The sequence below is a fragment of the Beta vulgaris genome, chromosome 8 (assembly GCF_026745355.1).
Source record: "Beta vulgaris subsp. vulgaris cultivar EL10 chromosome 8, EL10.2, whole genome shotgun sequence".
NCBI classification, from domain to species: Eukaryota; Viridiplantae; Streptophyta; class Magnoliopsida; order Caryophyllales; family Amaranthaceae; genus Beta; species Beta vulgaris.
The window spans coordinates 52,293,107-52,320,095 of record NC_079209.1 but is presented as its reverse complement, the minus strand read 5'-3'; the positions used below and the strand labels follow the sequence as shown (position 1 = coordinate 52,320,095).

Sequence of the window (26,989 nt, the reverse complement as noted above, 5' to 3'; positions counted from 1 at the left end):
ATATTACTCCCTTCATTCGAAACTATAGTTCTCATTTCGTTTTTCATAGTCAAACTTTGAAACCTCTAATCAAATTTGTACATATACAAAAAAAGATACTCGTTTGAGTTCTTATAAAATTTGTCTCATTATTATATAAATTAACTTTTTATAATTTTTATCATTGATGGATCAAGATACGTGCTATAATACTTACAATTTTAATTTTTTCCAAAGTATTTTTAGTTCTTGTACTACATAATTAAAAATATCGATGGAGATCGGGTAGGAAGAAACACAAACGATATCTTGTAATGGTGGAGTATAATCTAGTACGCGCAAGTCTACCAAGAGAAAACACGTGTCAAAATCCAATTGATTATCTTTCTCATTAAGACAATTTAATTCCGCCACGTGTTTTACTGAAATAGATGATAGTCACCACCAGAATTCTAACTAACCAAATTTGCCGTTAAATTCCACAAAAATTCATACGCTTTCTCTCTGTTGTTTGCTTACAAACTATAAATAAACTTCAAATTTATTCTTCTCCCCCCCACATTATTTGTCATCCTCTCAAAAAAATAAAATTAATTTAGCTCAGCAAAACTTGCGATCGACAAAAACAATTCAGAGAAGAGAGATTTCGCCGGAGATTCAATATTCCGGTGATTAATCGCCGGAAAAATCAGAGCTTCCGATTAATTTCAGGATAGATATGAACCGTAGAGAATCATCGAGTACGAAAAAAAGAGAGAAAAACGTCAATGGAGGAGAGAGAATCGAGCATGTTACGACAACGACGACGACGATGAGGAGAGAGAAAAATTCGGAGAAGAAGAGATTGGTGAAGTATGAAGAATTACCAGAGTATTTGAAAGATAATGAGTTCATCTTAGATTATTACCGTTGTGAATGGCCGTGGAAAGAAACGTTTCTTAGCGTTTTTTCATGGCATAATGAAACGCTTAACATTTGGACGTTAGTAATTTCATCGTTTTTTTTTATTTCAATCATTTTGCACTCATTAATTTTTGCTAGATTTTTTTTTAAGAGATATTGTTGGAATTTGATTTAACAGGCATTTAGGAGGATTTCTGATATTTGCAGCGATGGCACTGGCGAGTTTTACGGAGAACACAATGGGTGACGGACCTGTTTCCAATTTTTTCAGGTTTTTTTTCTTCTCTAATCTTCACTTTATTTTAATGCTTGTATACTACATTCGTATGATATTATTTGCTAGACATTTTCTAATCATACTTTATATCAAATCATTACAAATAATATAAAACGGAGATAGTATTAAGTTTTCTGGTTTTAAAAAGATTAATTTATAATGTACCTTAAGCTCTCATCTTTATTGTCATATTAGGACATTTTTATGAGTTAGAGTGTGAAAATTAATAAAACATTTTTATAAACATCTCATATAAGATTGTTATATCATGATTTATCGTAAGATTTGGGTAACTTATTGTTGTAAAGGGGTCATTTAAGACACAAGTTGATCCATTATCTAAAAGTGGCTCCTTTAATTCATAGAATAACCATTTTAACTTACAAAATGACTTTTAAAAATACAAAGCAAGGACTGTTTTTTTAAGGTGAGAAGAAGGCGCCCTAGCCAGACTGAAACCTCGCACAGGTTAACCCGGTCTAGGTTTATAGGCAAGGCTCCTTGGAAGTAGGGAGAATGGTAAGGGGAAATCCCCACCCCCAAAGTGCATCTAGTAGAATTTGTTGTCTCAACCGCAAAAATGAAATACAAACCAAATCACTAGACCAAAATTAGAACTTACACTAATTTTATAATAAGGCGGTTTTACACAATACTTACTAGAGCCCTACACTACATTACCCACGTAAAGCTTAGGTTTTGGCGAAAAAGTAGTTTAATCATAAATTAATCTTAACTGGTAACAAAAATTGTGGTGATCTAAGATTCCCAACTAGATTTTACTTCTTTCATTGTTACTTTCTCACTCAACCTCTAGTAGTAGTACCCTTATGTCAGTGGCTCACCAACACCGCCCATAAGATGTGGCGATATTAGTCAAATTTTAGATATCGTCATTTGTAAGACTTTGAATTATTGTAACTGTAGAATATGTAGATTTGTATGGCTGGTAGCCCTTTTAATTGTATTTTCTTACCAGAATGGATTGTGTTATTTTGGTTGCGGATTATATACAACTAGAATAAAGTTGTGGGATTAAACGAACTCTAATAGAAACACTTTGGGGTTGGGGTCCCATTATTCTTTCCTAAAGAGGTCTTGCTTGGTGGCTCAGTGCGTGTTCGGTAATAGCTTTTGTGGTAACTTTTAGTTTTTTGACTAAGTCAAAACTCTAACAGTAGTGAATAGTCGTGTTTGGTAAGTTGTGTTTGGCGAAATAGTGTTTGGAGTACCTTTTGGTGTTTGAACTGGTTTTTAGAAAAACTATGGATATTAGCTTTTGAGGTAGAGGTAGTTTTAAAGATTAAATATATTTTATTTTTGTTAATTTTTTTATACTAACAACTAGTTTTGTCAAATACTAATTATCATAAAAGTTATTTTCGTATTCAAACTCTAACAACTAATATTTAACCGTCAACAGCTAGAACAACAACTGACAGCTATCACAACTATTTTTGCCGAACAGATTCTTAATCGAGTTAATTGAGTGCTACGTAAATTTGAAAATTGTTTGTGAATGACTTCTTTTGAATTCATATGTCCCACATATCAGCTAGATCTAATGAATATATATTAGTCTTATTGGGGAATCTTATAGTGTATGAGCTTAGTTTATAACTACTTTTTAAAATATAAAAATAATATTTCGGCCTTATGAGACCCTACCTTATTAGTTTTGAAAAAGAAAATGCGATGAAGTAATGTTTGAAGCATCAAAGAAGACATGACGGTTTGTAAGAACATGAACGTGAAAGAAGGTTGGTACTAAACTCTACAATAGGCAAAGAGTTTGCTTTTTTTTATGAGAAAAAAAAGCACTACATGTTATTGACGAGATCACAAAACAACTGAAAGTCCTTTCTCTATGATGAAAAATCTCATACCACACTTTGGCTCCGTTTGGTAGAGTGTAAAACATTTTTAATGTAAAATGATTTTCATGGAAAACAATTTACAATGTAAAACAATTCCAAAATTAGTTTCCGTTGTTTGGTTCCATATAAGAAAAATGATGGAGTCAAAGGAAAATGAAAGGGAAAGTAAGAAGGTAGGGAGAAGAGTGTACAAAAGAGATAAGGAAAATAGTTTTCCTTCATTGTGAGAGTAATTTTACCCTAAGAGAAAATGGTTTTACACTCTTTTGCCAACCAAACAATGTAAAATAGAAAATAGAGGAAAACAGTTTTCCAGGAAAATGTTTTATGCCCTACCAAACGGAGCCTTTGTAAGGAAGGAAAAAATTGTTTAGTAACTAGGTCTACTTTTATATTAAAATTAGACTGTTTCTTTTAATAATTTTTGTAATTTCCAATAATGCTACTTCAATTCTTTTTTTTTTCAAAGATCATGAAGACGGTAAAAACAAACGCTAGGTATGGTAAATAGTATTTAGCCAAATACACATCAATACCTATTGGTATTTAGCCAAGCAGATGTTCCCAAGAGAAGCTATTGGAATGTTGGAAGGAGAGATAGGTAAGGTAGAATTAAGAAAATCTATCCTAAACTAAATATAATACTAATAAATATTATTTAGTAAATAAATAATTCTAGATATATAAACACTTCTAGATATAGGGTTGTAAAAAATACTGCTAAATCTATCCTAACAGCTACCGATTTGTGTGAGTGTCAACAATACTATTCTCATGTTTTTCTTTTTCCTTTTTCTCATTAAACAAAAGGGGATTTCATTTTTCTTTTATTTGTTGTGTCTCGTAAACTTTGACAATCAATAAACAAAAATTTTACTCTGGACATGTTTGTGAAACGTATCCGATGTCATGTATGTGTATTATTTCTGGTGTTAGAAACTCGAAACGTTAACGTGTTCATATTTCATAGGTGGGTGTTATAAAGAATAACAAATAATATACTTATATATTTTTTTTTAAGGCATATTGGTGATGATTGTATAAAGATTTGAGAATGAATTTTCCTTTAACTTGATTAAATAGTAGTGGAATGTAATTTTCTTTGTAATGCAAGATGATGAAGGGCGGTCTCCTTCCAAATAAGAAAATGAGAGGCGGTGTAATTGCTGCACTTATCAGCTGAACTATCGGGAGATCTTGAAAATACCATTTGTTTACCTCCATTCTTAATTCTTAAATAAAGGAAAAGGAAAGAAACAGAGACAGGGGGAGAAAGAGAAAACAGATATCATTAAAAAACATCTAAAGCACCATTATCATTTTATCGAGAGTTATGTTATATTCGGTCCTTAAAATTGCATATAAGATATAATTATTTAAAGTGGAAATTAATTGTAAATCTACGATAAAAGTTTGCATTAATCTATGTAATAGTTAATGCTTATTTTTTTCATTTTTAACTTGTTATATGCAATCCTTAATACTGTATTTACTCCTTTCGTCCCAAAAAAATAATTCCCATTTTCCTTTTTTTCACTGTAATTTTATGCAAGTAAAATCTAAGAGGGATAGTAAAGATTTTTTGTTTATTTAAATAAATATCGTAGGGAAAAAATGATTTTAGGAGAGAGAATAGAGAATAATGGGTGAAAAAACATTAATTGTAACATTTTGGTTGAAGAAACAAAGGAAAAAAATAAAATTCAAGAAGCAAATAAATAATGGGACACAATTTTTCTAAACAAATTACGGAAAAATGAGGAACTAGATATGAAAACTAGAACTATATCTTAAGACACCCAAAATGAAAATAGGAACCATATTTTGAGACGGAGAAAGTAGCTTTTTCCTTTTATTAATCATATAGACTATTAGACTATAAAGTACTTTTCCTTAAAAATAAAAAATCATATAGACTACTTTAAGGAAAATGATGTGTAGTGAAAATTGGAGAGAAATCTTAGATGGAGTTCTTAATTATTTGTTTGTGGGTCCAGGACTACTGTTGTGGCGACACCCTTGATGGCAATGTTGACGATGGACTCCAACAACGGCTCAAGGAATTCCAATCCCGTAAGTTTTACTTTTTCTCGCTTCCTTTTTAATATAATAAGGCGATCCAAACCTACACTTAAAACATCTTAAGTTATTCACTTGATAAAAGATTCATCATTCGAATATTCAACCTCAAAGATTTAATGTTAAAAGAATTTACCAAGTGAGTCTAGTCCTGTTTGGTTATGTATATTGCAACTTGTTCTAACATAATCTATGAAGTAAAGGACAATTTTAGCTGAATAATCAAGTGTTACAAATTTTACAATTATGCTGTGTTTTTTCTCACTCGAACTTATTAAACATGAACTCGTACCTAAGAAGTGTTAGAAAGATATAGAAGTGGTTTAATTGGTATCGATATAGATGTGGTATAATTGGTATATATATTCTTGGTGGTACCAAACAATGTTCTTATGCTACTTAAGAAGATTTCTCGATGTCAATTACAAAAACATGTTATTGTTTGAAATCAACGGTTTTTGCAATTCTCAAATTTTTTGGAATCGGATCCATTGGTTACCAAATTAAACATATCCGACATTGAAATTAGAATAACCACTCTCTCGATCAAAACATTCCGTTGTCATATTATTGCACTCTTAAAAAGATAATTTGTTATTCAGTTGGTCTTGTAAGAGACCGCCTAATTTTAATTTAAAATTAAGCACGGCCCAAGCCTAATATTACGAGGAGAATATGCCATTTTTTTTTAATATAGTGACTAGTTTAATCCATTTAGAGATCAGGTTTAATCTATTTCGTGACTAATTTAATCTATTTAGTAATGACATTTTTTAATTCATTCAGTGACTAGTTTAATTCAACTAGTGACTAGTTTAATCGATTTGGTAAAACTACCGAGGTTGTTTTTTTTTTTGAAACTATCTGTTGTAGATCGATAATCAAGAAAAAAAAAAAGAGGAGAAGAGAAGAATGACTAGAATAGTATTAAATTAGAGTGAAATGTAACGGGCTTGTTTAAAAAATTCAGTTTTAAATTCGTCTAATTGTATGTTAAAATTAAATCGGTGAATGTCTCGAAGACTCTTCGTGTGTCACAGACTCGCAGTCACGATGTGACCGGGTGGATCTTGATTGACCACCATGTATAGCAAAAATGGGGTCTTTGATTTTGATGGCTTCTTTTGAATGAATAAATTACTGGTTTCCAACTGTCGCTCAAGGTGAGGCTTTTGAAATTTTTGTTTAAATGATTCGGACAGCCTGTTTCTAACTTTGTTCTCGTTAGTACAAGCTGGACCTTTCATTAGTGGGATGCCATGGTACTATCAAGTATACACTATGTTAGGCAATTAAACAAATTATAAATTTAGTCGATAACTGATTGTTAATTATTTGAATCTACCTTTAACTACTTCCCAACGGCTAGATTTGGAAAGGGAAATTGAGATATATTATTCTTTGGTATACACTAGAATGATAATGAGTGCAACTTAAAGTTGGAATAATTAACTCATTGGAGTATAATTTTTTTGAACTATTATAAGATTGTGACTTTATAAACTCTTATTTTGACATTGTCAATCAAGAATGATGTGATGATCACTATCACTATGGTGAATTTAGAGTTGAATAGTGGTCAATTAAGAATCTAATTAGATAATGTTTTCTTTAGATTCTACTTGTAAAAGTATTTGATAGAAAATCAAATTTAGAATTTAGAAAGCGTTGTCAAGCCATTTGAACTTGCACCCTCAAATATGAGACTCATTAACTTAACCGCTAATCCAATGTTATCTTATAGTTTATTTTTATCAAGAACAAGCTATATTAAATGAAAAATGTAAACTTGTATTCTCAATGAAGAGCCATCTTTCAATTTCTTCATGATTTGGTGGGCATAACTACATAAGTCCTGTGGTGTACATCTTTGATCTTTCAATGTTATCTTATAGTTCATTTTTATCAATAACAAGATGTATTATATAAAAATTGTAAACTTGTATTCTCAATGAAGAGCCATCTTTCAATTTCTTCATGATTTGGTGAGCATAACAGCATAACTACATAAGTTTGTGTTGTACAGAATTTATATTTCAGCCAAAAAATATAATGGTGCAAAAAAAGAACAAGAGTAAATTCTGATCTAAAGTTCAGCCAATGCTTACTTCTCCTGCAGGGTGCACAATTCAGACACTTATCAGATTCTTCATTGTGGCATAACAGCGGAGAAGGTACTGAACTGATACCGATGTGGCCTTGGTTCGTCTTTTTAGCAGGCGCAATGTGTTGCTTGGTTTTCAGTTCAGTCTCTCATCTCCTTGCCTGCCATTCAAAGCGCCTGAGCCTCTTCTTCTGGCGTTTGGACTATGCAGGCATCTCAGTCATGATAGTTTGCTCATTCTACGCCCCAATCTACTACACTTTCTATTGCAGACCTAATTTCAGCCTCTTCTACCTCACTTCCATCACCATTCTTGGCATTCTTGCTATCATCACTCTCCTTGCTCCCACTTCATCCTCCCCTCGTTTCCGTACTTTTAGGGCCTCCCTCTTCCTTAGCATGGGCTTATCTGGGTTGATCCCTGCTGTTCATGCCGCTGCACTCCATTGGGATCATCCACACGTGTTAGTAGCCCTTGGGTATGAGGTACTAATGGGAATCTTATATGCCATCGGAGTTTGGTTTTACGTCAGCAGGGTTCCTGAACGATGGAAGCCGGGTGCCTTTGATCTTGCAGGTCACAGTCATCAGATTTTTCACGTGTTCGTTGTTGGTGGTGCCCTTGTTCACAGTGCAGCTATACAAATTATTTTGCACTGGCGACGGGGACTGTCTACTTGCTATTAGTTTCAGACAACATGAGCAGGAGCAGAAAATTCAGTTGTTTGAATTTTGGTGAGATACTGTATTGATTGCCACACAAGTTTGTAGATTCAAGGCATAGAGTGTTTGAAGAAGCTCCAGTAGTAAGTATTTGCTTGTATGAATAGCTAAAACAAGCTTATTGCTTCTCAGCAACATATTTATTGTGTAATTGTTTGATGAATTTGACGAAGATATATAGTAGTGTAGTATTTTACCTGTAGGTCTCGACTCTTGTGCTTTTGTCATTGGCATCCCGCATCTGCATAACGTTAATATGCAGCTCTCAGTTCAAGGGACTCTTGTGCTTTCATTATTGGCGTCTGCGTAACGTTAATATAGAGATCGCAATTCAAGGGTCATGGATATAGGCGATTGTTGAATATTGTTCTGTTCAACTGAAAGCACAGTAATACAGCATTGCATATAATCACTGTTAAGAAGTCTTTCACAAAGGTCTCTAAGCCGTCCCAGGGCTCAGAAAGGTAAAATGAAGTACAAAATTGCCAAAAATAAATAAATAACTCTCATCCAGTTCTATCTTGTTCTCTCCTTGTACATTAAACAGTTCTATCATCAAAAAAATACAACATCGGATAATTAGTACTACTAACTAGCATAAAATGGCACGGTCTGTTGTCCTGAACCTCCATTGCTGACATGGTCATGAGCTTAAAACACTTGGTTCACAGTTTACACTAATTCAAGTGCAACTAAACCAAAAAATATCTGTATCGTGTAGCCTTCACATAACCAAGTGCGGCTTTGTCAAAATATACTCCTGTTGGTTCACTTGTTACACTTCTGCTGCACATCACGAGGTTGCGAAATATGGTGGCAGAATTTCCTCTATCAAAAAAACTATCTCACTCAACTAGTAACCTCAACAATTTCAACTTCATTGTCACTGTAATCTCCCCAACATTTACTCGGTTTTTCCTCAACTGTTGTACGCTCATCACTTTCTTTAGCCACCAAATTAGCATCATCAGATACAGCTGTTTCTGCAACCAGAGACTCTTCAGTCTCAGATTTATCATTTGCAACTTGAGGTTTTGCTTCATCTTCTTGCTCACCTGAGGCATCTGTTGTTTCTAACGAGGAGTTGTCCAAATTTTGTTCATTCACAACCTGGTCAGTGTTTCCGGCAGCAGTTTCAACAGTTGCAGCATCCGAGCACTCTGACGTATCATTGATAGATCCAGGTAACCCATTTTGAGCCTCTGGAATACCGTTCAAGGAAGGTTGATAATCATTAGTTGATAGAGGAACGCCATTTGGATGCACACTAGCATAACCATTGGGAGACACCGGCATATACCCGTTTGGAGGGTATCCATTTGGAAGCCACGGTGGAACAGGAACAAACTCTGTTGCATGTGGATTCATAATTATAGGAGGATTGAAGTGGTTTACATCACCAATATGTTCTCCATTGTGGATTCCAGATTTTATGCGGTTTCCCCGGTTACTAGACCTGTTATAACTTCCAGATAACCGCGGGCCATAAGGTACCCTGGCCGTAGCTGATTGATGGGGTGATCTACGCACAGGGTTGACTGCCATCATAGGCGTTATATTTACAGGTGGGGGTAGTAGTCCACCATGATCTTTGAAACCTTGAACTGGAACAGTCCCAAAAACTGGAATTGTTGATGGATTATAAGGAGGAGCTGATGCAGAAAGTTTCTTGGTAATTTCCTTCCCCGTCTCTGCTCCTTCCTGTTTTTCACCTTCTGTTGGAGAAGGAACTCCATCACTTTCTACTGATAATTCGACATTAACTCCACTTGGCAGAGGCTGAGAGTCCGAATATGGAGGGGTCAACAATTCATTTTGGGAAAGAACATCATTGGAACCCTCTGCATCTGATTCTGACACTTGGATATTCACAGTTTCTTTCTTCTCCTCAACATCATTTCCCTTCAAACCTGAGGTCGATGCAGAATTCACGTTTGCAACTTCAGCATTTGTTTGGACCTGGACCTCAGTCTTTATATCATCAGGTGTGCTGGATTTCACTTCACTTGACTGTACCTTTTCTGTGTCAACTTCAGATTTTCTTTCTTCTATAACAGTGGCTTCTTCCACTTTCTCATCCATAGGCTTTTGAGCAGTTTCTTCTTTTACAATCTCAACAGCTGCTTTTTCTTCAGATTGAGTTGATTGTGAAGTAGGGATTTCCTCCTTGGCTGATTGTTCTGCGACTGCTTTCACAATTGTTCCAGGTGGGGCAAGAGCAACCTCTTTATAAGAGAAAAACTTTCCAGCTGTCTGCGTAGTAATTGAACTTGCAAGAGTAGCTGGTTTAGGAACTTGCTCGAGAGAAGCTGGACTTGCTGGTGAAGACTTGGGGTTAGCTGGCTTCTCAGTTGCAGCAGCTGACGTGACAGTGTTAGTCTGCTTTGGACTAAAGCTTGTGCTCCTGGCAAACCTTTTTGGGACAGATGGACTAGTAACAGAAGGTTCATTAGATGGAGTCCTTGGAGAAGTGAAATTCGCTGCCTTCCCCCGAAATCGTGACTGTTGTTGGTTCACAAAATTTGTATTGAGTTTTTCTAGGCTTGGCCTCCGCGAAGTAGAAGGCTTACGGCCTGTGCTTGACCGGCTTTTAGGACCAGCTTCTTGCCATCCTTCATCTGAAGTATCGTCTTGTGTTAGATCACCATTCAGGACAGAAACTGTCTGGACACTGTGATTGTCTTCTTTGTCATGTGCTGGTTCAGAAATATTAGGTTCAGATTTGACTTCTTCATTAGTGCTACTCTCAGCTTGATAGCTGGGTGATAAATTTTCATTCTTTGGTGATTCACCCTCAACAGTTTCCCAGTTTTGTTCAGTTTTGCTCTTGACCTGTAATTATATATAATATTTTAAATTATCGATCTAAGTCATGTTAAAAGATCTATTTTACTATTAAGGAGCAGAACTGAGGAGAAACAGCAACATAATGGTACGAAGCTATTATCACCTTTGCACGGGCTTGTTTCCTTTGGGCTTCTCTTGCTCTTAGTTCTTCTTCTGGGGTTATATAGTCCAGAAGATCTGATACACTGTTTTAGAAGTTCATAAATCCAAATATCAGAATTGAGGTAAAAAAAATGTGTACTAAAAATAATTCAGAATTTGGCAAATAGTCAAAGAATGTGAAGATTTATGATACTAGTTACAAGGCAAGATGCTTGGAGTACCTCAAGTGGCCTTTGCTAGAAATGGAGGCATCTGGCTTCGGGGTGCCATTGCGAGCAGCTTCCTGCTGCTCTAGAGCCTTGGATTCAAAATATTCAAGCCAGGCAGCCGCATCCTGCAATGGGTTCAGAAATGAGTGTCATTGCCTTGAGTGGGACTGTGGTTCTCTAATGTTGAAGACTTTACATATATTCACCTGAGTTCGTAGATCTTCTGATCCAAGTTTTGCCTGCAGAATCTGCAGAGTTGTCTGTTCATGTTGAACACTCAGGGTGTAAGCTTCCATCAAAGATAGAGCAATTGCAATGGCGTGATAGCTGGCTGCAGTCTGCATACAAAAGGCGGACAAATTGGATTATAACATGTTTGGATCCAACAAGGACTGATGATTGACGGCAAGAGAAGAGATGAGAGAAATGACCTGGATATGATCAGCTCCAAGCAGTCTCTGATTGCACTTTAGAGCCTCATGGAGATATCTTAATGCAACATGAACGTTCCCCAAACCTTCTTCCATCATTGCCACATTAATGTAGGTGGCAGCAGTGTTTGGATGAGAAGGTCCACAGGTTAGGTGCAAGAGATATAGTGCACGGTTGACATATCTGGATCAGCAAAGTTAATAAATGTTGGGTGATATCTTCAAATTTTCAGGAAACTCTATTGCACTTAATAGTAGAATTAAAAAGCATAATGGAAGATGTCCTAGTGTATTTTAAGGAACTGTGATGACATCTATGCTACTCAGACGCGGAGACTCATATTAAACACGGTAATGTGTCTAAGTGTCTTCTACTTCATGAAAAAAGTTATATATTTTTGGTACAATATATATATTGTCAAAGTCTTCATAGTTCATATCCATCGCAATGTTGAGAATCTAACACGGGTACTTGAAGTAAAATGAAGAGTTCAAGTAACATAGGATGCCGTACACATATGGGATATATCAGTTGATGCACCATCCACAACCATTTATTTTTTTATTTTGAGGGCCCTCTGTAAAATATAGAAAAGGTATATTTCCAAGAGAAACATGAACAGGCCTGCTAGGATGTGGACTCAGATTCATAGGACTAGGACAGATGATAATTAGGTGACTGTCAAGCAACCAACGATGTCAACATACTCGGACTTCAGCCCACTGTCCACAGATCACAGTGCTAAGTTAAAGTTGAAACATGAGAGGATGAAACTGTGTATAAACCAATGGTCTACCAGCACTCTTACAGCTACATTGCTACAAAATCAGGTCTTTTTTCTTTGGAATAAAATGTTAAAAACTACTTTCTGGTAAGGTTTCATATCTGAACATTGCAGAGACGCAGCCAATGTACAAGCTTATTAACAGCAAGAGTGATCAAATAAGGATAAATGCTCACTTTAGGGCCAGTTCTGTGTGCTGAAGACGATAGTAGAAAACAGCCAAGTCTCCATAACTTTTCATTGTATCAGGATGATCAAGTCCAAGCTCTCTTTCATTGATGTCCAATGCTTTTTGCTGGTAAATTGTAGCCTGAAAGAAATCATCTCATAATGCTAACATTTCAGCACGCTATTCAGAGCTTCGTGATAAAAAGTTATAAGAATGAAGAGAATCTACAGCATCGTTTAATACATTCATATTCTCCAACTTGTTGGTATGGTTCAAATAAAGTTTAATGCTTAAGCTAATATGAAGAATAAAGACTAATTCACACAGAAGCAACAAAGCTGGATTTGGGGGGAAAAGAAACAAAAAAGAAAAGAAAACTCATATTCTTATTATACGAAAATGAAATTCAACAAAAATTATATTAGGATCAATATGCAATTGACTCAATACGTCATACTCCCTCCATTTGAAATTGATCATCCCAACTCCTTGCAGTTAATTAAACTGTTATTTCACTAAAATACTCCTTGCAATAATTGTTTCCTTTCCATCCTCTATCCAGAGTTTTACGGTGGCGAACTTAACAGTCAACTATAGCGACCATGCTACTTTGAAACCTGATGGGTCTAGAACCTTGTTTAGAGATGTTTTTGTTGATTTTGACCCCAACTTGGATGTTCAAGTAGAATTTGGCGCATTCCAAAAAAATTGGAGATCCAACTACAAGAATACGGTTTAAATTGGTTGAACTAAGGAAAAACAAAAAAAATAAGTATTGAAATCTATTTTTATTGACCAATTAGAATTTCACCCCTTCCCATCCAACTTGCATGAGTTAAGCATGCCGCCAGAGTTCATCCTGAGCCAGGATAAAGAAAAAGCAAACCCTTATGGGTTGTATCCGAAAATATGGAAAGAGATGTTTTTATGTTAACAACAGAAGTACAAGCTCGTGGAATTATTGATCTTGTAGCGGTCTCGAATAAAATGAATAAAAATAGTGAAACATTTGGAATTTTCTCTTGTTACTAGGTTTACTATTACTCCATAAACTGGTCGGAAGGAATATATAACAAGTATCTTAACACCAAAGACTTCAGTTTATAAATTACATACCTGGTTGAAATCTCCAGTATGGTAGAGCACTACAGCTAAAAGACTATATGCTCCAGCGGTCATGCGATGATAAGGACCACAAACTGAAACAAGCTTGGAAAGTGCCTGCACATTTCGCAAGCATTACGTTTAGTTGAAGATTTCTTAATTAAATTTGCATGAGAAGAAAGAAAATGCTAAAGACCTTAGTCCCATAATTAACAGCATCTTCCAATTTGCCTTTGTCCAAGGAAGTTTTCGATGACTCTAACAATGTACGTCCATCAGCAGAAGAACAAGCAACATGCTGCAGAAACGAATTGATATGTAAATGCCACTAAAGAATATCTATAGAATCTTGAACACTTATTGCACCCTCCATTGTACCTTATATACTGGAATCATGCTTATGATATCTGACTTCCTAAATGGGCAGTTGGTATCCACATCATAGTCTCTTGGAACAAGCTCAAGGCCAACCTGCCAAAGATGAGTTCAAAAATTGAGAGTGAGAATTGAGAAAAGCAGGCACATGTATAATACTACAGAAATACAGGACTAAGCTCAACACTTTGTGTTGTAACGCAAGCAATAAAGCAACGAAGAATTAAAGAACAATTGACACACAAATTTAACGTGGTTCACTAATAATGTGTTAGCTACGTCCCCAAGCAGAGGAGAAACCGATTTATTATCTTTGAGAAGAGAGTTCAGATTACAGAAAAATAGGGGCAGAAGTTAATTAGAAGGTTCTATAGAGAACCCATCTTTTTTTCTTTTTCTTTTTCTGAAATAATATAGAACCCATCTAATTAACCTAAATGAATAGGCCAAATAAGGGACCAAAACAGAAACAAAAGAAAAACAGAATAGCAAACCCATATAGAAGCGCCAGACTACATATTCAAGGCATTCCAACACTTTGACTTTTGCACTATTTATATACTAACCTTGACATAAAATTATTATAAAATAAATTTTGGCAAGATGGATTTACCTAAATATCCATTTTCTATAGTTTTCACTAATAGATAATTAAAGATACTAGTGGTCAAAGTTGTGTGTTGGCAAGCATGAAAGTCAAAATGTTGCAACTAATAAAGAAACGGAGGAATTATGTTTAGAGAATAAGCAGCTGCTCAGTATATAACAAGGTTAATAAGTAGAACCTTGTGGCAAAGTCCACGGAGAATGGCAAACTTTCTAAGATCTTGGCAGCATTCCTGTTTCCATTGCCAACCAAACCTCTTCAAAAGAAATGTTTGCACCCATTTCTGCTTCAGGTTGTCATCATTAACAGTTTCTTCATCAGCATTCTCAGAGCATGATGAACCCAGCAATACATTTAAGCATGCTGCTATTGCACCAGCCAATTCACCAGCATCAGTAACTGCCGCAACAACGGCTTGCAATACATGCTTGTAGGCTCGAACAATCATTTCATGCACACACAGTGAGTGTACATGAGGGAGTTTGTCGGCAAGTTCAACCTGGAAAAGGAGGCAAAAACTGTAAAAGATATATCCTCAAGAACCATACTCATCACTGAGCTTAAGATAGTCCATAAGAATTTAATCAAGAAAGTATCAAAGAAGAAAATTTTGTAAAAGAGTGTTTGCGAAGGCTTAAATCCCAGTCATACTCTCAATGCCCTAAATGCAAGCATCGTAGTGAATTCTGATGCACAAGGGTCAAAACTGACTTATAGCAATATTCTAGGACATGAGCACCAGTGTAATACTGGATAACGTAACTACTCCAAAACAACTGGAAAACATGGGAGCACCGGAAAACATAACATTACTATTTACTACACACAAAGATAATAAATCTAGAACAGAATAGAAGAATTACCACTTGTCCTAAAGAGCACATTTGCAAGCCCCTTGTGTGCATAAAGTCGGTTAGCGTCCTTCCATCAACTGGAGAAAGTTCCAGAGAGGCAAAATCTGCCACCTAAACAGATTGGAAATCATTACTAACATCATTAACTGCAATGATATGTTGAAAAACAATCAAGATCAGAGTTCCAACCAGCTTTGGAAGGGCTGTGTCAGCATAATAATTGTGTGCCATTTCAATCAGTTCATCAGGTGCCTGAAAGTGTAAAAAGTATAAAATCAGAATGCATCATCACCTCACTAGTCTTTCAGGCTATCAATTGAGTCAATTGCACGATAAGCGAACCTTGCATGAAACTTATAGGATCACAAAGCGAAACTGAAATAATTTGTTAGGGAGATGACCTTCAAATGGAGACCGGTTTCTGATTCTTTCAAACGTAAATAAGCTGCCTCAGATATCAACTTTTTCCACAGGCATTCTCTCTCCGCATCAAGTTTTTCCAGCTCCTTTGGATCAGCTGCATCTGATTTCTTGCTCGGGTCTAGTTGCTTGTCTGTAGTGATTTCTTTAGAATGCTCATTTTTGTTGTGCTTTTCATCAATTCTCTTTTTGATTTCTTTCAATAGTCCTCCTTGCTTTCCAAGACCCTTTACAGCTGGCTCAACCTTCGCCTCCTCAGTCTTTTTGGACTCTGCTTTTCCTGAAGTCTGATTTTGCAAATGTTGCACCCAGCAAGCACCAAGCTCCCATCTTATGGACTTCACAGTTTTAGTACTTTCTGCCTCTAACTTCAATATACTCTTGGCCATCACTTCTCTGACCAAACACCTACCAGAACGTAGTTCTTCTAGGTCTGTACTGTGTGATCGCTGAACAGAAGGAGATGATGGCGATAATGACTTGTGCAACAGCATTCTCAAACTGTTAAACAGCCAAAATATAATGCTTTAAATCACACAAACATAGATAGAGATAATTGGAGAAACATAGCTAATATGCAATAACTAAATGCACTGACCTATTTACATTTAAAGCATTGGCACCACCTTCAGGTTGATCGTCAATCTCAATGTCTTGGGGAATTGATTCTCCCTCCCAATTTACCTCAGCAGAAGCTTTCACAACAGCTGTGTAGCCACAATGTCTAACAACCACAACAGCTAGTGTAGGAGTATCCTGACGTGATAAAGACTTACAGTTAGATCATGTAAGCACTTTTATAAGGAAAACGATAGAACACACCAAAGAGGATCATCATAGCTACACACAAGATAAGAAATGCTTACATGAACAGTAGCACTCTCGTCAGCTGTAATTCCCTTAATTAAATTTCTACGGGCAAGCTCCTCTTGGGGCAAGTTAAGAACTTGGCTACCATCATTTTTGCAGTCCAACTTTGTACTAGCATCAGGTACATCTTTTGTTATTGTAATTTGCAAATCTCCAATTTGCTCCTCGTGTACATCAATAGAAGGAGAGCTCGGATTGCTTTGGATGATATTCTTAATAACAGCTACAGCTTTAAAGACTGAAACGTCGACAAATAAGCTATGGAGGAGAAAAGCCTTCCTATCTCGCACTTGTCTTTCCTCTGCTGTTTTGCAAGGCATTAATGCCAGGACTGCAAACTCTTTTGCCCATTGCCTCTCGTCGTGTTTTCCGTCTCTTCCTTGTCCACCTCCATTGCCTCCCCAGTTCTCATCTTCCACGGGTAGAGGTGGGAAAACAGAAGGGTGATCAGCAACGACTGGAGGGGCAACCCATGTGTTTGCCCGAAATCCATAAGGTAGGTTCCCAAACTGAAAGAAGAGATATATTAGACATCTATGTCTTCTTAAATTAGTTATGGCAATCATATCAAAGTCTAGTTACCTTGTTATGTTCCGTAAAAGCTTTCATAAGGGCCTTGTATGCCTGCATAATTGGCACAAATTAAGGCAAAGAAACTCCACAATGTAACTAAACAAGAATATGTCAGCAGGGAGGTAATTTCACATACCGCATCAAACACACGACTTAATTGCTGTAGTAGGCCAACCAATGAATGACAACGAAGTTGTCTTCTTCCTGAAGGATAGAAGCCTTCTCGTGAAGCCACAATTGTCATAGGCTTTCCACTACAAACGCGAGCCTTCAGATATAGATCACACACAAACTCACCTAAATTAGGCTAAGAAGAAACTCTAAATGAAAGACAGGAAGAAACCTGCAGGTGTCCAATCAGATAACGAGTACTAATTAGAGAAAATGCTTACATCAATTTTAAAAAAGTCGTCTTCTGTTTTGTCCTCAAGGAACGGGCGGTTAGATCTCCTAATATCTACAAGAGATATCAATATACAAGATGGATGACCTTCAAGAGACATCTATAGGGGAAAGAGACATAAAATCATAGTAAAGTGGAAAGTAAATCATGTATAGAAAATTGGAAAAAACGTGTGATACTAACAAATGTAGCAAGTAAAACCATTTAAAACAATGTTTAGGACTTTAAGATGGGAATTAAGCTGAAAACTGCTCTTTCACCTTAACTTGGAAGCGCGTAAATGTTACATCTTAAAGATCGTTACTGCATTTATATCCAATTGATAGATAAGTATAGTTCTGTTCTTGTTCCTTCCAAGACTAGTGCCATCTTAGAAAGGGCTTGATCAAGCATACACCTCCCAGGCTCCCACCACGTAAAATTTATCAGGTCCGCAAATACATTGTCACATTGACGGTCAATTGGGTTGTCTTAAGGTTCTTTTTAGCAGCTTACAGGCTACAAGCTAGAGTGTAAAGAAATGAAAGATGAGAAGCACCAGAGCATATCTTACAAGCTATTGCAAACTCCACCACCACATACCAGCCAGCCACCTAAAATACAAACTGATCCCAGCTATCTGAGCTAGACAAAGCTATTGAATTCCATTACAAGTCTACAGCTAAAACCTATGTTTTTTTTTGCTTGGTAATGCAGTGAACCAGGGCCACGGTCCTACTGCCAGAGTATCCCCTGGCCAGTTGAATCCCAAAAGTGAACCAGGGCCGCGGTCCTACTGCCAGAGTATCCCCTGGCCAGTTGAATCCCAAATTCATCCTCCTACCCCGAAACTCCCAACTTGCTCTTGTTTGGGATTGAACCCAAGACCTCCTATAAGGAAGGTGGAGGAGATGCATCTTGAGCTAAGCTCTTGTGGTACAATGATACCTATCTACAAAATTGGTAATGTGGGGTTTTGATCATACTCTAACACCGTCACCTTGTGTCAAATAACTTTCTAATCATTTCAAAGTTTGCATGTCAATTCTTAAAGTATTATTTGGAATTTTACACTATTCACACATTCTCTTTGACTATTCAAAAACTTCTATAGTGGAGTAAGTTGTAGGCCCTATTCTTTTAGGCTGAAGTGAAGTGAAACATTAAGTCTGTATCTTTATTTAAGCTTATAGTACAACTTCCTACCCGGAAAAAAAAACACTAATAGATTAGATAGTATGGTAGAAAGATTCATATGAAGGTGATTGAACTCAAGTAGCTGAACTGAAATGAGTTTCACTGAACTGAAGTGAAACTGTGCCCAAAATAACTAATGCAAATAAGATATGACCAAGTACTTCAATTAGTATACCTTGAGATATTCGGCAATAACTTTTCAAATACCTTTTAGGGGGCATTTGGTTCATAAAGTGGTATGGGTTTGGAATCAGAAACGAAACCAAGGTGGTATAGGTTTGAAACTTGATAACTAATACCATGTGATTCGTTTTATTTGGGAATGAATTTTTTTTCTTCTATTTGATACCTTGAGGTATTGGTATGAGCCATACCCACCTACCCCCTTGGATTTCTAAACCCCATACCTCATAGGTTTGAGGTATTGGTTTTAAATCTTTTTATTTTTGTAAACAAACACTAGGTATGGATTTTGCTCATTCTAAACCCATACCTCATACCAAAATCATATGAACCAAACGCTCCCTTAGAGTTTTGAGCAACTACTCCAACATTTTAAGGTGGTTTTTACTTTTTAGTGGTTGATAGCTTTTGACAAGTTAGATATATAAAGGAAAAATATATTAATCATTTATTTAATAATACATAATAGCTTCTAACACTAAATGTTTTAGAAAGCTATTTTTTTTACCACTAACCTCGCTCTAGCATCTACAGTAAATCCATAGAGTAAGGTGACCCATTATCTAAAGCTGATATAAAGTTATTTTTTTAACTTATAAATTGACTTTTTAAGGGGTTAAGCATAAATACGAGCCCTAAATTTTAGTATTTTTCACTAATTGGGGACTCTAAGTTTTTTTTTCACCCTTAGAGTACTATGACCACTCTCACGCTATGTTTTAATTAGTTGGTGTGAAAAACTTAGTACCTTGAGTCAAAAACTTAGTACCTTGAGTTAAAAACTTAATACCTAGGGTTATCATTGTTTTGGTTGTTATTTGCGTCTGGGAATTGATCAAAATATAAATATCAAGTTTCACTTTCTTTTACTCTCTTCTGTTAACTTGGATTTTTTGGTTGTTTTTTGCATTTTTTTTTTGGTTGTTTTTTGCATTTTTTTGCTCAAGCTAGTGAGTTAAATCCAAGTTAACAGAAGAGAGTAAAAGAATGTGAAACTTGATATTTACAATTTGATCAATTCCCAGACGCAAATAACAACCAAAACAATGATAACTCTAGGTATTAAGTTTTTAACTCAAGGTACTAAGCTTTTAACTCAAGGTACTAAGAAAGTATTGGGTCAGACCGTCTGAACAATGCTTACTGTCAGACGGCTGAGCCCAAAACTCCGCCGCCACCGCTGACTTATAGAATCACCATTTCCGACGACTGCCTCGGCGAGTGAAAGCTGGAGAGGACACCATTGTTTGAGGAGAAGGTGCGATTCTCACTGGAATCGCCATAGTTGCCGCCATGGAAGAAGGAGAGGAGAGAGATCATTGTTTTAGAAAAAAAAACATGGACAAAGAAGGATGGTTGCACACCAGCAGAATACTCTTGCAACAACAGTAGCGTCATGAATGCTAGGATGGTTTCCCCAGAGATCTTTCTCATTAATGCAACCTTCATTTTGCTCATTCATGGAGTTATATTTAGTACCTCTAAGAAATATGATTATCCACCGTTTCCAAGTCTATGTTGGAATCCGGTGTCACCGGTGTGCAACCATCCTTCTTTGTCTATGGTGTTTGCTGTTGTTGCATAAGTATTCTAATGGCGGGAGAGAAGAAGAATTGGACATCATTGTTTTCAGTTAATGCTTATAATATTTCAGCTGATGTTTTTTTTATTTCAGTTGATGTCTTTAATTTGTTTTTTACAGTTTCAGTTAATTGATTTATTATTTCAGTTTATTGGTCTATTCTTTCAGTTGGAGGTAACTTACTTTCATTTGGAGGTAACTTACTTTCATTTGGAGGTAAGTTACTTTCATTTGGAGGTAACTTACTTTCAGTTGGAGGTAACTTACTTTCATTTGGAGGTAAGTTACTTTCATTTGGAGGTAACTTACTTTCATTTAGAGGTAACTTACTTTCATTTACACATAACTTACTTTCATTTAGACCTAAGTTACTTTCATTTAGACTAACTGAAAAAAATGAAGACTAACTGAAAAAAAATTAGGATTAACTGAAAAAAAATGAAGACTAACTGAAAAAAAATTAAGACTAACTGAAAAAAAATTAAGACTACCTGATGTGGTCCGACCAGTTTATTGTGTCAGACTCGTCTGACACAATACCTTCTCAAGTTTTTTACCCCAACTAATTAAAACATAGCGTGAGAGTGATCATAGTACTCTAAGGGTGAAAAAAAACTTAGTCCTCAATTAGTGAAAAATACTAAAACTTAGGGCTCGTATTGATGCTTAACTCACTTTTTAAGGACACAAAATGAGGTGATGTTACCATAATAATTTTATTATAAGGCTGTTTTACACCATACTTGCTAAACATCTACAACGGCAACTAACATCCACTTTTGCCAAACAAACCGATCAAAGTAAATAAAATAGATGGGAAATTCCCAATGGTAATTTCGAACTTTTCGAGTTTTCCATTGGTGGCCTTAAGTTTTTTTATTCCCACTAGTAACCCTCAATTATTATTTTATTATCAAATGTGACCTTATAGAGAAAAAAAAAGTTAGTTTCGTTAACTTTTTATTAGAACTAATCTCTTGGCACGCAAACCAATGTGCTTCAGGTTCTTTTTTGTCAATTTTGACATCAAATTTGATCTTTAAGGGGCAAAATAACACTCAATTCCTTAGCCCGTCAATTTTCAGGCATGAAAACCTTTAGACTTTAAATTTGGTCTTGAAGGCTAAAATGAGCCCCAAAACTTTATCGAGCAATATTTACGGCATGCAAACCTAGACGATTTTCAAGCACGCTAACCGAGACATTTTTTCTAATGAAAAGTTAACGAAACTAACCATTTTTTTACTTTATAAGATCATATTTGAAAATTAAACAATAATTAAAGATTACCAATAGAAATAAAAAAAAAAAAACTTAGGACCACCAATAAAAAAAACTCTAAAAGTTCAAGATCACCATTCAAAATTTCCCAAAATAGATCAAGTATAAGTCCAGTATCCCAATCAATAATCAAGCACAAAACAAACAATTAAAAAAAAAAGAGAGAGAGAAAGAAGACTGACATTGAATAGGAGGAGTCAAATGAGAGAAAGAGAAGAAGTCATAAAACTGCCCCAACCTTGGTGGGGGCCGCATATCCACTTCACCAGCCGTCACCGTTACCGTAACCGTTACCCCCTCTTTCTTCCCATTTTCCGGGTCACCCTCATCGGTGGGCCCGGTTTCTTTCCGGCCCATCTTCGGCCCAAAAGCTGTTGTGCAAGCCACAATGTCCAGAAGCCGCCTGACATGTGACACGGCGTCGTTTTCACTGTAATCCTCTGATATGATTAAAAAAGAAAAAGAAATGAAGAGTAATCAGGTGTGACGCAAGTGTACTGAATAGTTGAGATATGAACAGTATGATTGAAGGAAAAAATGGTGTGATGATGATCAAAGGGGTTTTATTTTTAATTTTACCTTCAGTGATGGTGAGATGGCAGGGTTTCAGTGAAACTATCTCCACTGTATGTTTGAGTTGTGGTCCTCGTACCTGGTTTTACACATTTCAATGATTTTCACTTGCGTGTCTCCTCAAGCAATAACAACACTATGTAAGGTTAATAGTTATTGTTTATAGGGCATGATCTCCCCAGCTTATTTTTAGTTCAGTTCAATTCAGTTCAGTTCAATTCAGTTCGGTTCAGCTGTTTTATGCCGAAGAAAACAGGCCCTTAGTTATTTAATGCGTTATAATCCGATTTCTATGATATAACTAATATATTTCAACGATTAACTAATATAATTCAATGTTTAACTAATATACTTCACCGCTTAACTAATTCATCAAGAAGCAATTTAAGGTTAGCATAACTAATAGGTCCAACCGCTTAACTAATTTCGATGTTGGTTTGATATACGTGCATGATGTCAGCATGACATCAGCTGGTCTCACGTTAACACTAACGTGAGACCGTCTCTTCAAAAACATACTCAATTCATATTTGGTTTAGAAGTGATGAGCTTCATGTTCTTTCCAAAACAAGGATATATAATTATCTTTTTCTTGATTTTATCCGTTGCCTGGTACAATATACTAAAGTCTTTTTAATTTAACTTATCTTACTTACTTTGATTTCAGTCAAAATATATTATGATAAGTCTAAATAAATTTAGATAAGTGTAGAAAAATAAGTTCTAGAGAAAAATTCGTCATAACAAATCTTTTTTATTTAATTTTTTGTGATAAATAACCTTTTAAGTTTTTTTGGCAAGACCTAAAAAATGTTTGTAAAAAACAACCTTGTGCCATTTTAAGGCATCATTGAAGCGAAGTAATTCAATGAATAACCATCTTAAACAGTAAACATACATTATTCTTCTTTAATTTATGTAGTGAAACTTCTCTCTTTTGTGCATTCATTGTAATAAAAAAGCTTGGTTGATTTTAAGTGGTCTAAGGTTGTTTTCGCGAACAATTTTCTTTTTAAGGTCTTAAATTGTCAGGTCAGATAAAATTTAAAAGATTGTTTCTCGACAAAAAATGACGTATAAAAGGTTTGGTGTGAAAAATTTTCCCTAGACATATATGTTCAAATAAATTCATAAGTTTAGACAAAATAATTTGTTTTCAGACAACTAACACACAGATAAGACAGTATCAGGTAAATAAATAAGTTGTTTTCAAATAAAATAATAGTTTCAGATTAGCAAATTATGTACGCGATTAATGCCTGTTTTTTTTTTCTCAAACATAAATAATTTTAGCCCTTTGGGGCATAAACGTCGGTAAAATTCTGAACATTAGACATTTTTTGGCTAAATTTTATAGGTTGAGCCTCTATCACTTAACCCTTCTTTTATTAATTTTTTTTACTTATTCTTTCTTTTAGGTTTTTAAAATTAGACTTGATGAACAATAAATTAATATTAAGTGATCGAAATTATTTAGGGCTTATTATGTTGCATTAACATAGTCTTCGTGTTAAATAAATCATTTTCACTTTGTTAGTTGATTGAATTTTCCGTTTTGATGTAATACTTGATTGTGTTTGTAAATTAATTGATAAGATATTTTATTAATGATATTCCTTTTTACTTTTTAAGCATAAATGTTCTAAATCTTGGAGTCAATGTTTCCTTTTTTTGTTGGCTCAATTATATCTTGATTGCCTTCAACATTTAGGTTAATTTTTTAATGCTATATTTTAATTTTGACTTTATTTTTTCCCTTTATCGTAGTAGTTGATTTACTAATGAGCAGTTAAGTAAATTTATAAGGGAACATCATAAATCCCTCTTTCCTTATATAACAAAGATAATTTAATTTCATAGGAATTAATTGAAGTGAATGGAGTCCCATATTGGAGTAGATGTTATTTAAATGAAAGAGTGAGTGAGCCCCTAACTTTCTGATAGTGGGGAAAGAGATATTTGAAAATATTAGTGGGTCATTTCCAATATCGAAGTATGAAAAGTATTTTGGAAGTATTTTGGTACGAATGATGAAGTAAAATATAAAGAATATAATAATATAGAGGGTGTTAGAATCAGTTTTTGATCACAAATCCTACTTCTATTAAGGTCCTGTTTGGCAATTGATATTTTATTAGGTAAAAGGACCAATAAGGATATTGATATTGGAATAATTTATTGGTGGAATTTTTTTGGTAAAAGGTAGTAAACTTGACTAACTTTAAGATATATTAGTCATCAGTCATCACAACTAAATTCACCAAAAAAAATTCAAAAAGTTCCTACTAATAGTTTTTTCAAAATTAGTCTTTTTGGCTCAAATTTCTCTTTCAATCCTCCTTCAACCAAACACTCCCATAAAACCTAGGTGTGGACTAGTTAAAGCTCTCTAATCTCTATTCATTTCAAACCTCTCTTTTTACCCTCAAACTCTTATAAAAAAAAAGTAAATATCGATAATTATAATATAAGAAAAACATACGAAATTCTGTAAAACTACTAAAAATACAATCAAAGTAGATGTGATCATGGGCCGGGCCGCGGCCAAAAAAATTATCCATAAAACGGGTCGGGCTTAAATTCGGGCCGAATTTTTGTGCCCAAAGTCCGCTATTTCGGGCCAAAAACGGGCCGCGTCAAAAAATATAGACTAAAAAGTTGTGTTTGGCTTGCCCAAAGCCAAAAAAATTCAGACTGGGCCCGACCGCGGGACGAAAAAATCTGTCCAAAATCCGGGCCAAAAACGGATCGGGTCGGGTTGGGCCAAAATGATCACCTCTAAATCAAAATAATATTCAATTTTCTTAAAAGAAACCAATATTTCTCAACAACAATTATTTTTGATCCGTAAAGCATATTTTGTCTTCTATTTTGAAATAACTGGAGTTTAAAGTTGGTCACCGGTAATCTATGAACACATTTTACTAACCTAGTCATAAATGACGAAAAATATAACTAATTTATAGGAGATTATCAACTCACATGTAAGTCCTATATCATTTAAAAAACAAAGCACTATATCAAAAATTATGCATTTAACCAAAAAACGTGCTAGAATCCTTAGTATATAATGAAGATGGTACGATTGTTTTAATTATCATAAAAATTGGTGGTAGGAAGTTGAACAATTAATATTAATTGGTCACATTATGTGATATAATAATCACAATTCACAAGTCCTATCTTTTAAAGATTAAAGAACAAAAGGTGAAAGTGAAAAAAAAAAAAAAGGCAAGAAGCTAGCACACATATACAATCCAATTAGGAGAATGTAAGAAGAAACCAACGAACCTCGTGAGAAAGAGAATAATTGGTCAAATGACATGTCTCAACATGCACAGCTAACAGCTTCCTCACATCCAAAATCTTATCAGTAGATATCCCCTACATCCAAAAGTGCCCACACAAAACTTAGCAAAAATCTCATCCTCAAAAACTTTTCTTTCTTTCTGTTTATAAATTTTTTTTAAAAAGATTTAATTAGCACTCAAATTGCAACTTCTGAAAAGAGATATATATATTTATACGTACCTTGAGAGTTACTCGACTATCATTTGGAATATCAACACTTACTTCAATTACTGTTGGCAAAACTATAGGAAACATAATAAATTTATAGTTAAGTATAAGTATACATACACTATATTATATGTCATGATTTACTATATTGTTAAATTTTAACAGTAAATAAAATATAAGACTGCGTATAGTCAACTAAGTAATAAAATGTTTTTGTTTCGAGATACTAGTAGTAAAGTATAAAAATGGATTTTATATTACTTTCGTCGTTCTGAAATAAGTGAAATACTTCTCGAACTTTTTTAAAAAAAGTATATCACTTATTTTAGAATAGAAGAAGTATTACCATATTAACCTTATATTAGTCATGTTACTCTCTCACACTAACATTGACAAGTCAACAATGCTAATATCAAAACACTAGCATCTTCGTCTTCATTCTTCTCCACACCCATAAAATGAATACAGATGAAATAATATAAGAAAAAACTACACAAATTAATGAGATGTATATATGTTATTGGATTCCATACATACATACATACATACATACATACGTACCTTTTTCCTCTTTCTTCTTCTTTTCTCCTTTGGTCTTGTTTTGCTTAGCCTTGCTTGCCTTTGGAGCCATATCTTACTAAACTTGTTCAAAACCTCTCAACAAAAGAATATCAATCAATATTTAAGTTTATGAACAATAACCATGCATGAAATTCGAGTTCGTTTCGAGCTTTGATAGTGGAAACAATAGGATGTATATATATATAGCAAATGTATATATATCTACAATAATAACATGAAAGAGATATATATTATGGAAGGAGTAAGAGTATGAAAAAGTTGGAAGTCATATATGCATAATAAAAATGAAGGATGTAGAAGAAGAAAAAGAAGAAGAGATAGATGAGTAAGGTGGTGGATAGGATAAGATGAGAGAACGAAAGAGGGTAATGAGAGATTGTTTGAGGATGGTACTCAATTGGT

At 34.9% G+C, this 26,989-nt stretch overlaps 2 protein-coding genes across 4 annotated transcripts; one reads left to right on the top strand and one right to left on the bottom strand.

The window, feature by feature from the left end:
* Positions 1 to 293: 293 nt before the first annotated feature.
* On the top strand, positions 294 to 8,144 carry LOC104901746 (heptahelical transmembrane protein 2). The gene is made up of 4 exons (XM_010689350.4): positions 294 to 960; positions 1,061 to 1,153; positions 5,034 to 5,109; positions 7,235 to 8,144. Exons 1-4 carry the CDS (start codon positions 698 to 700, stop codon positions 7,904 to 7,906), a joined length of 1,104 nt encoding a protein of 367 aa, XP_010687652.2. The 5' UTR covers positions 294 to 697; the 3' UTR covers positions 7,907 to 8,144.
* Positions 8,145 to 8,320: 176 nt separating this feature from the next.
* On the bottom strand, positions 8,321 to 26,989 carry LOC104901745 (protein REDUCED CHLOROPLAST COVERAGE 2). 3 transcript variants are annotated; one of them, XM_010689348.4, is made up of 23 exons: positions 26,567 to 26,989; positions 26,018 to 26,079; positions 25,778 to 25,870; positions 22,493 to 22,565; positions 22,096 to 22,353; positions 17,681 to 17,745; positions 17,425 to 17,556; positions 17,298 to 17,339; positions 16,712 to 17,224; positions 16,444 to 16,601; positions 15,827 to 16,346; positions 15,615 to 15,677; positions 15,435 to 15,536; positions 14,750 to 15,070; positions 13,968 to 14,060; positions 13,786 to 13,887; positions 13,602 to 13,706; positions 12,493 to 12,626; positions 11,532 to 11,715; positions 11,307 to 11,438; positions 11,113 to 11,225; positions 10,893 to 10,974; positions 8,321 to 10,774 (listed from the first exon to the last, which is right to left on the bottom strand). In XM_010689348.4, the coding sequence occupies exons 1-23, from the start codon at positions 26,634 to 26,636 to the stop codon at positions 8,792 to 8,794; spliced, it is 5,400 nt and encodes a 1,799-aa protein (XP_010687650.2). In that variant the 5' UTR covers positions 26,637 to 26,989; the 3' UTR covers positions 8,321 to 8,791. The 3 variants fall into 3 exon arrangements, with proteins under 3 accessions (XP_010687650.2, XP_010687651.2, XP_048490827.1); XM_010689349.4 differs by lacking the exons at positions 22,493 to 22,565; positions 25,778 to 25,870; positions 26,018 to 26,079; positions 26,567 to 26,989 and having other exon boundaries at positions 17,681 to 17,791; positions 22,096 to 22,226; XM_048634870.2 differs by lacking the exons at positions 17,681 to 17,745; positions 22,493 to 22,565; positions 25,778 to 25,870; positions 26,018 to 26,079; positions 26,567 to 26,989 and having other exon boundaries at positions 17,425 to 17,631; positions 22,096 to 22,225.

Coding starts and splice junctions, on each gene's coding strand:
- LOC104901745 (XM_010689348.4), bottom strand. CDS start 26,636: ATGGCTCCAAAGGCAAGCAAGGCTAAGCAAAACAAGACCAAAGGAGAA. Junction 25,871..26,017: donor ATAGTCGAGTAACTCTCAAG/GTACGTATAAAT, acceptor TTTTGGATGTAG/GGGATATCTACTGATAAGAT. Junction 15,537..15,614: donor ACACAGCCCTTCCAAAGCTG/GTTGGAACTCTG, acceptor CAATCTGTTTAG/GTGGCAGATTTTGCCTCTCT.
- LOC104901746 (XM_010689350.4), top strand. CDS start 698: ATGAACCGTAGAGAATCATCGAGTACGAAAAAAAGAGAGAAAAACGTC. Junction 1,154..5,033: donor CCTGTTTCCAATTTTTTCAG/GTTTTTTTTCTT, acceptor TTGTGGGTCCAG/GACTACTGTTGTGGCGACAC. Junction 5,110..7,234: donor GCTCAAGGAATTCCAATCCC/GTAAGTTTTACT, acceptor CTTCTCCTGCAG/GGTGCACAATTCAGACACTT.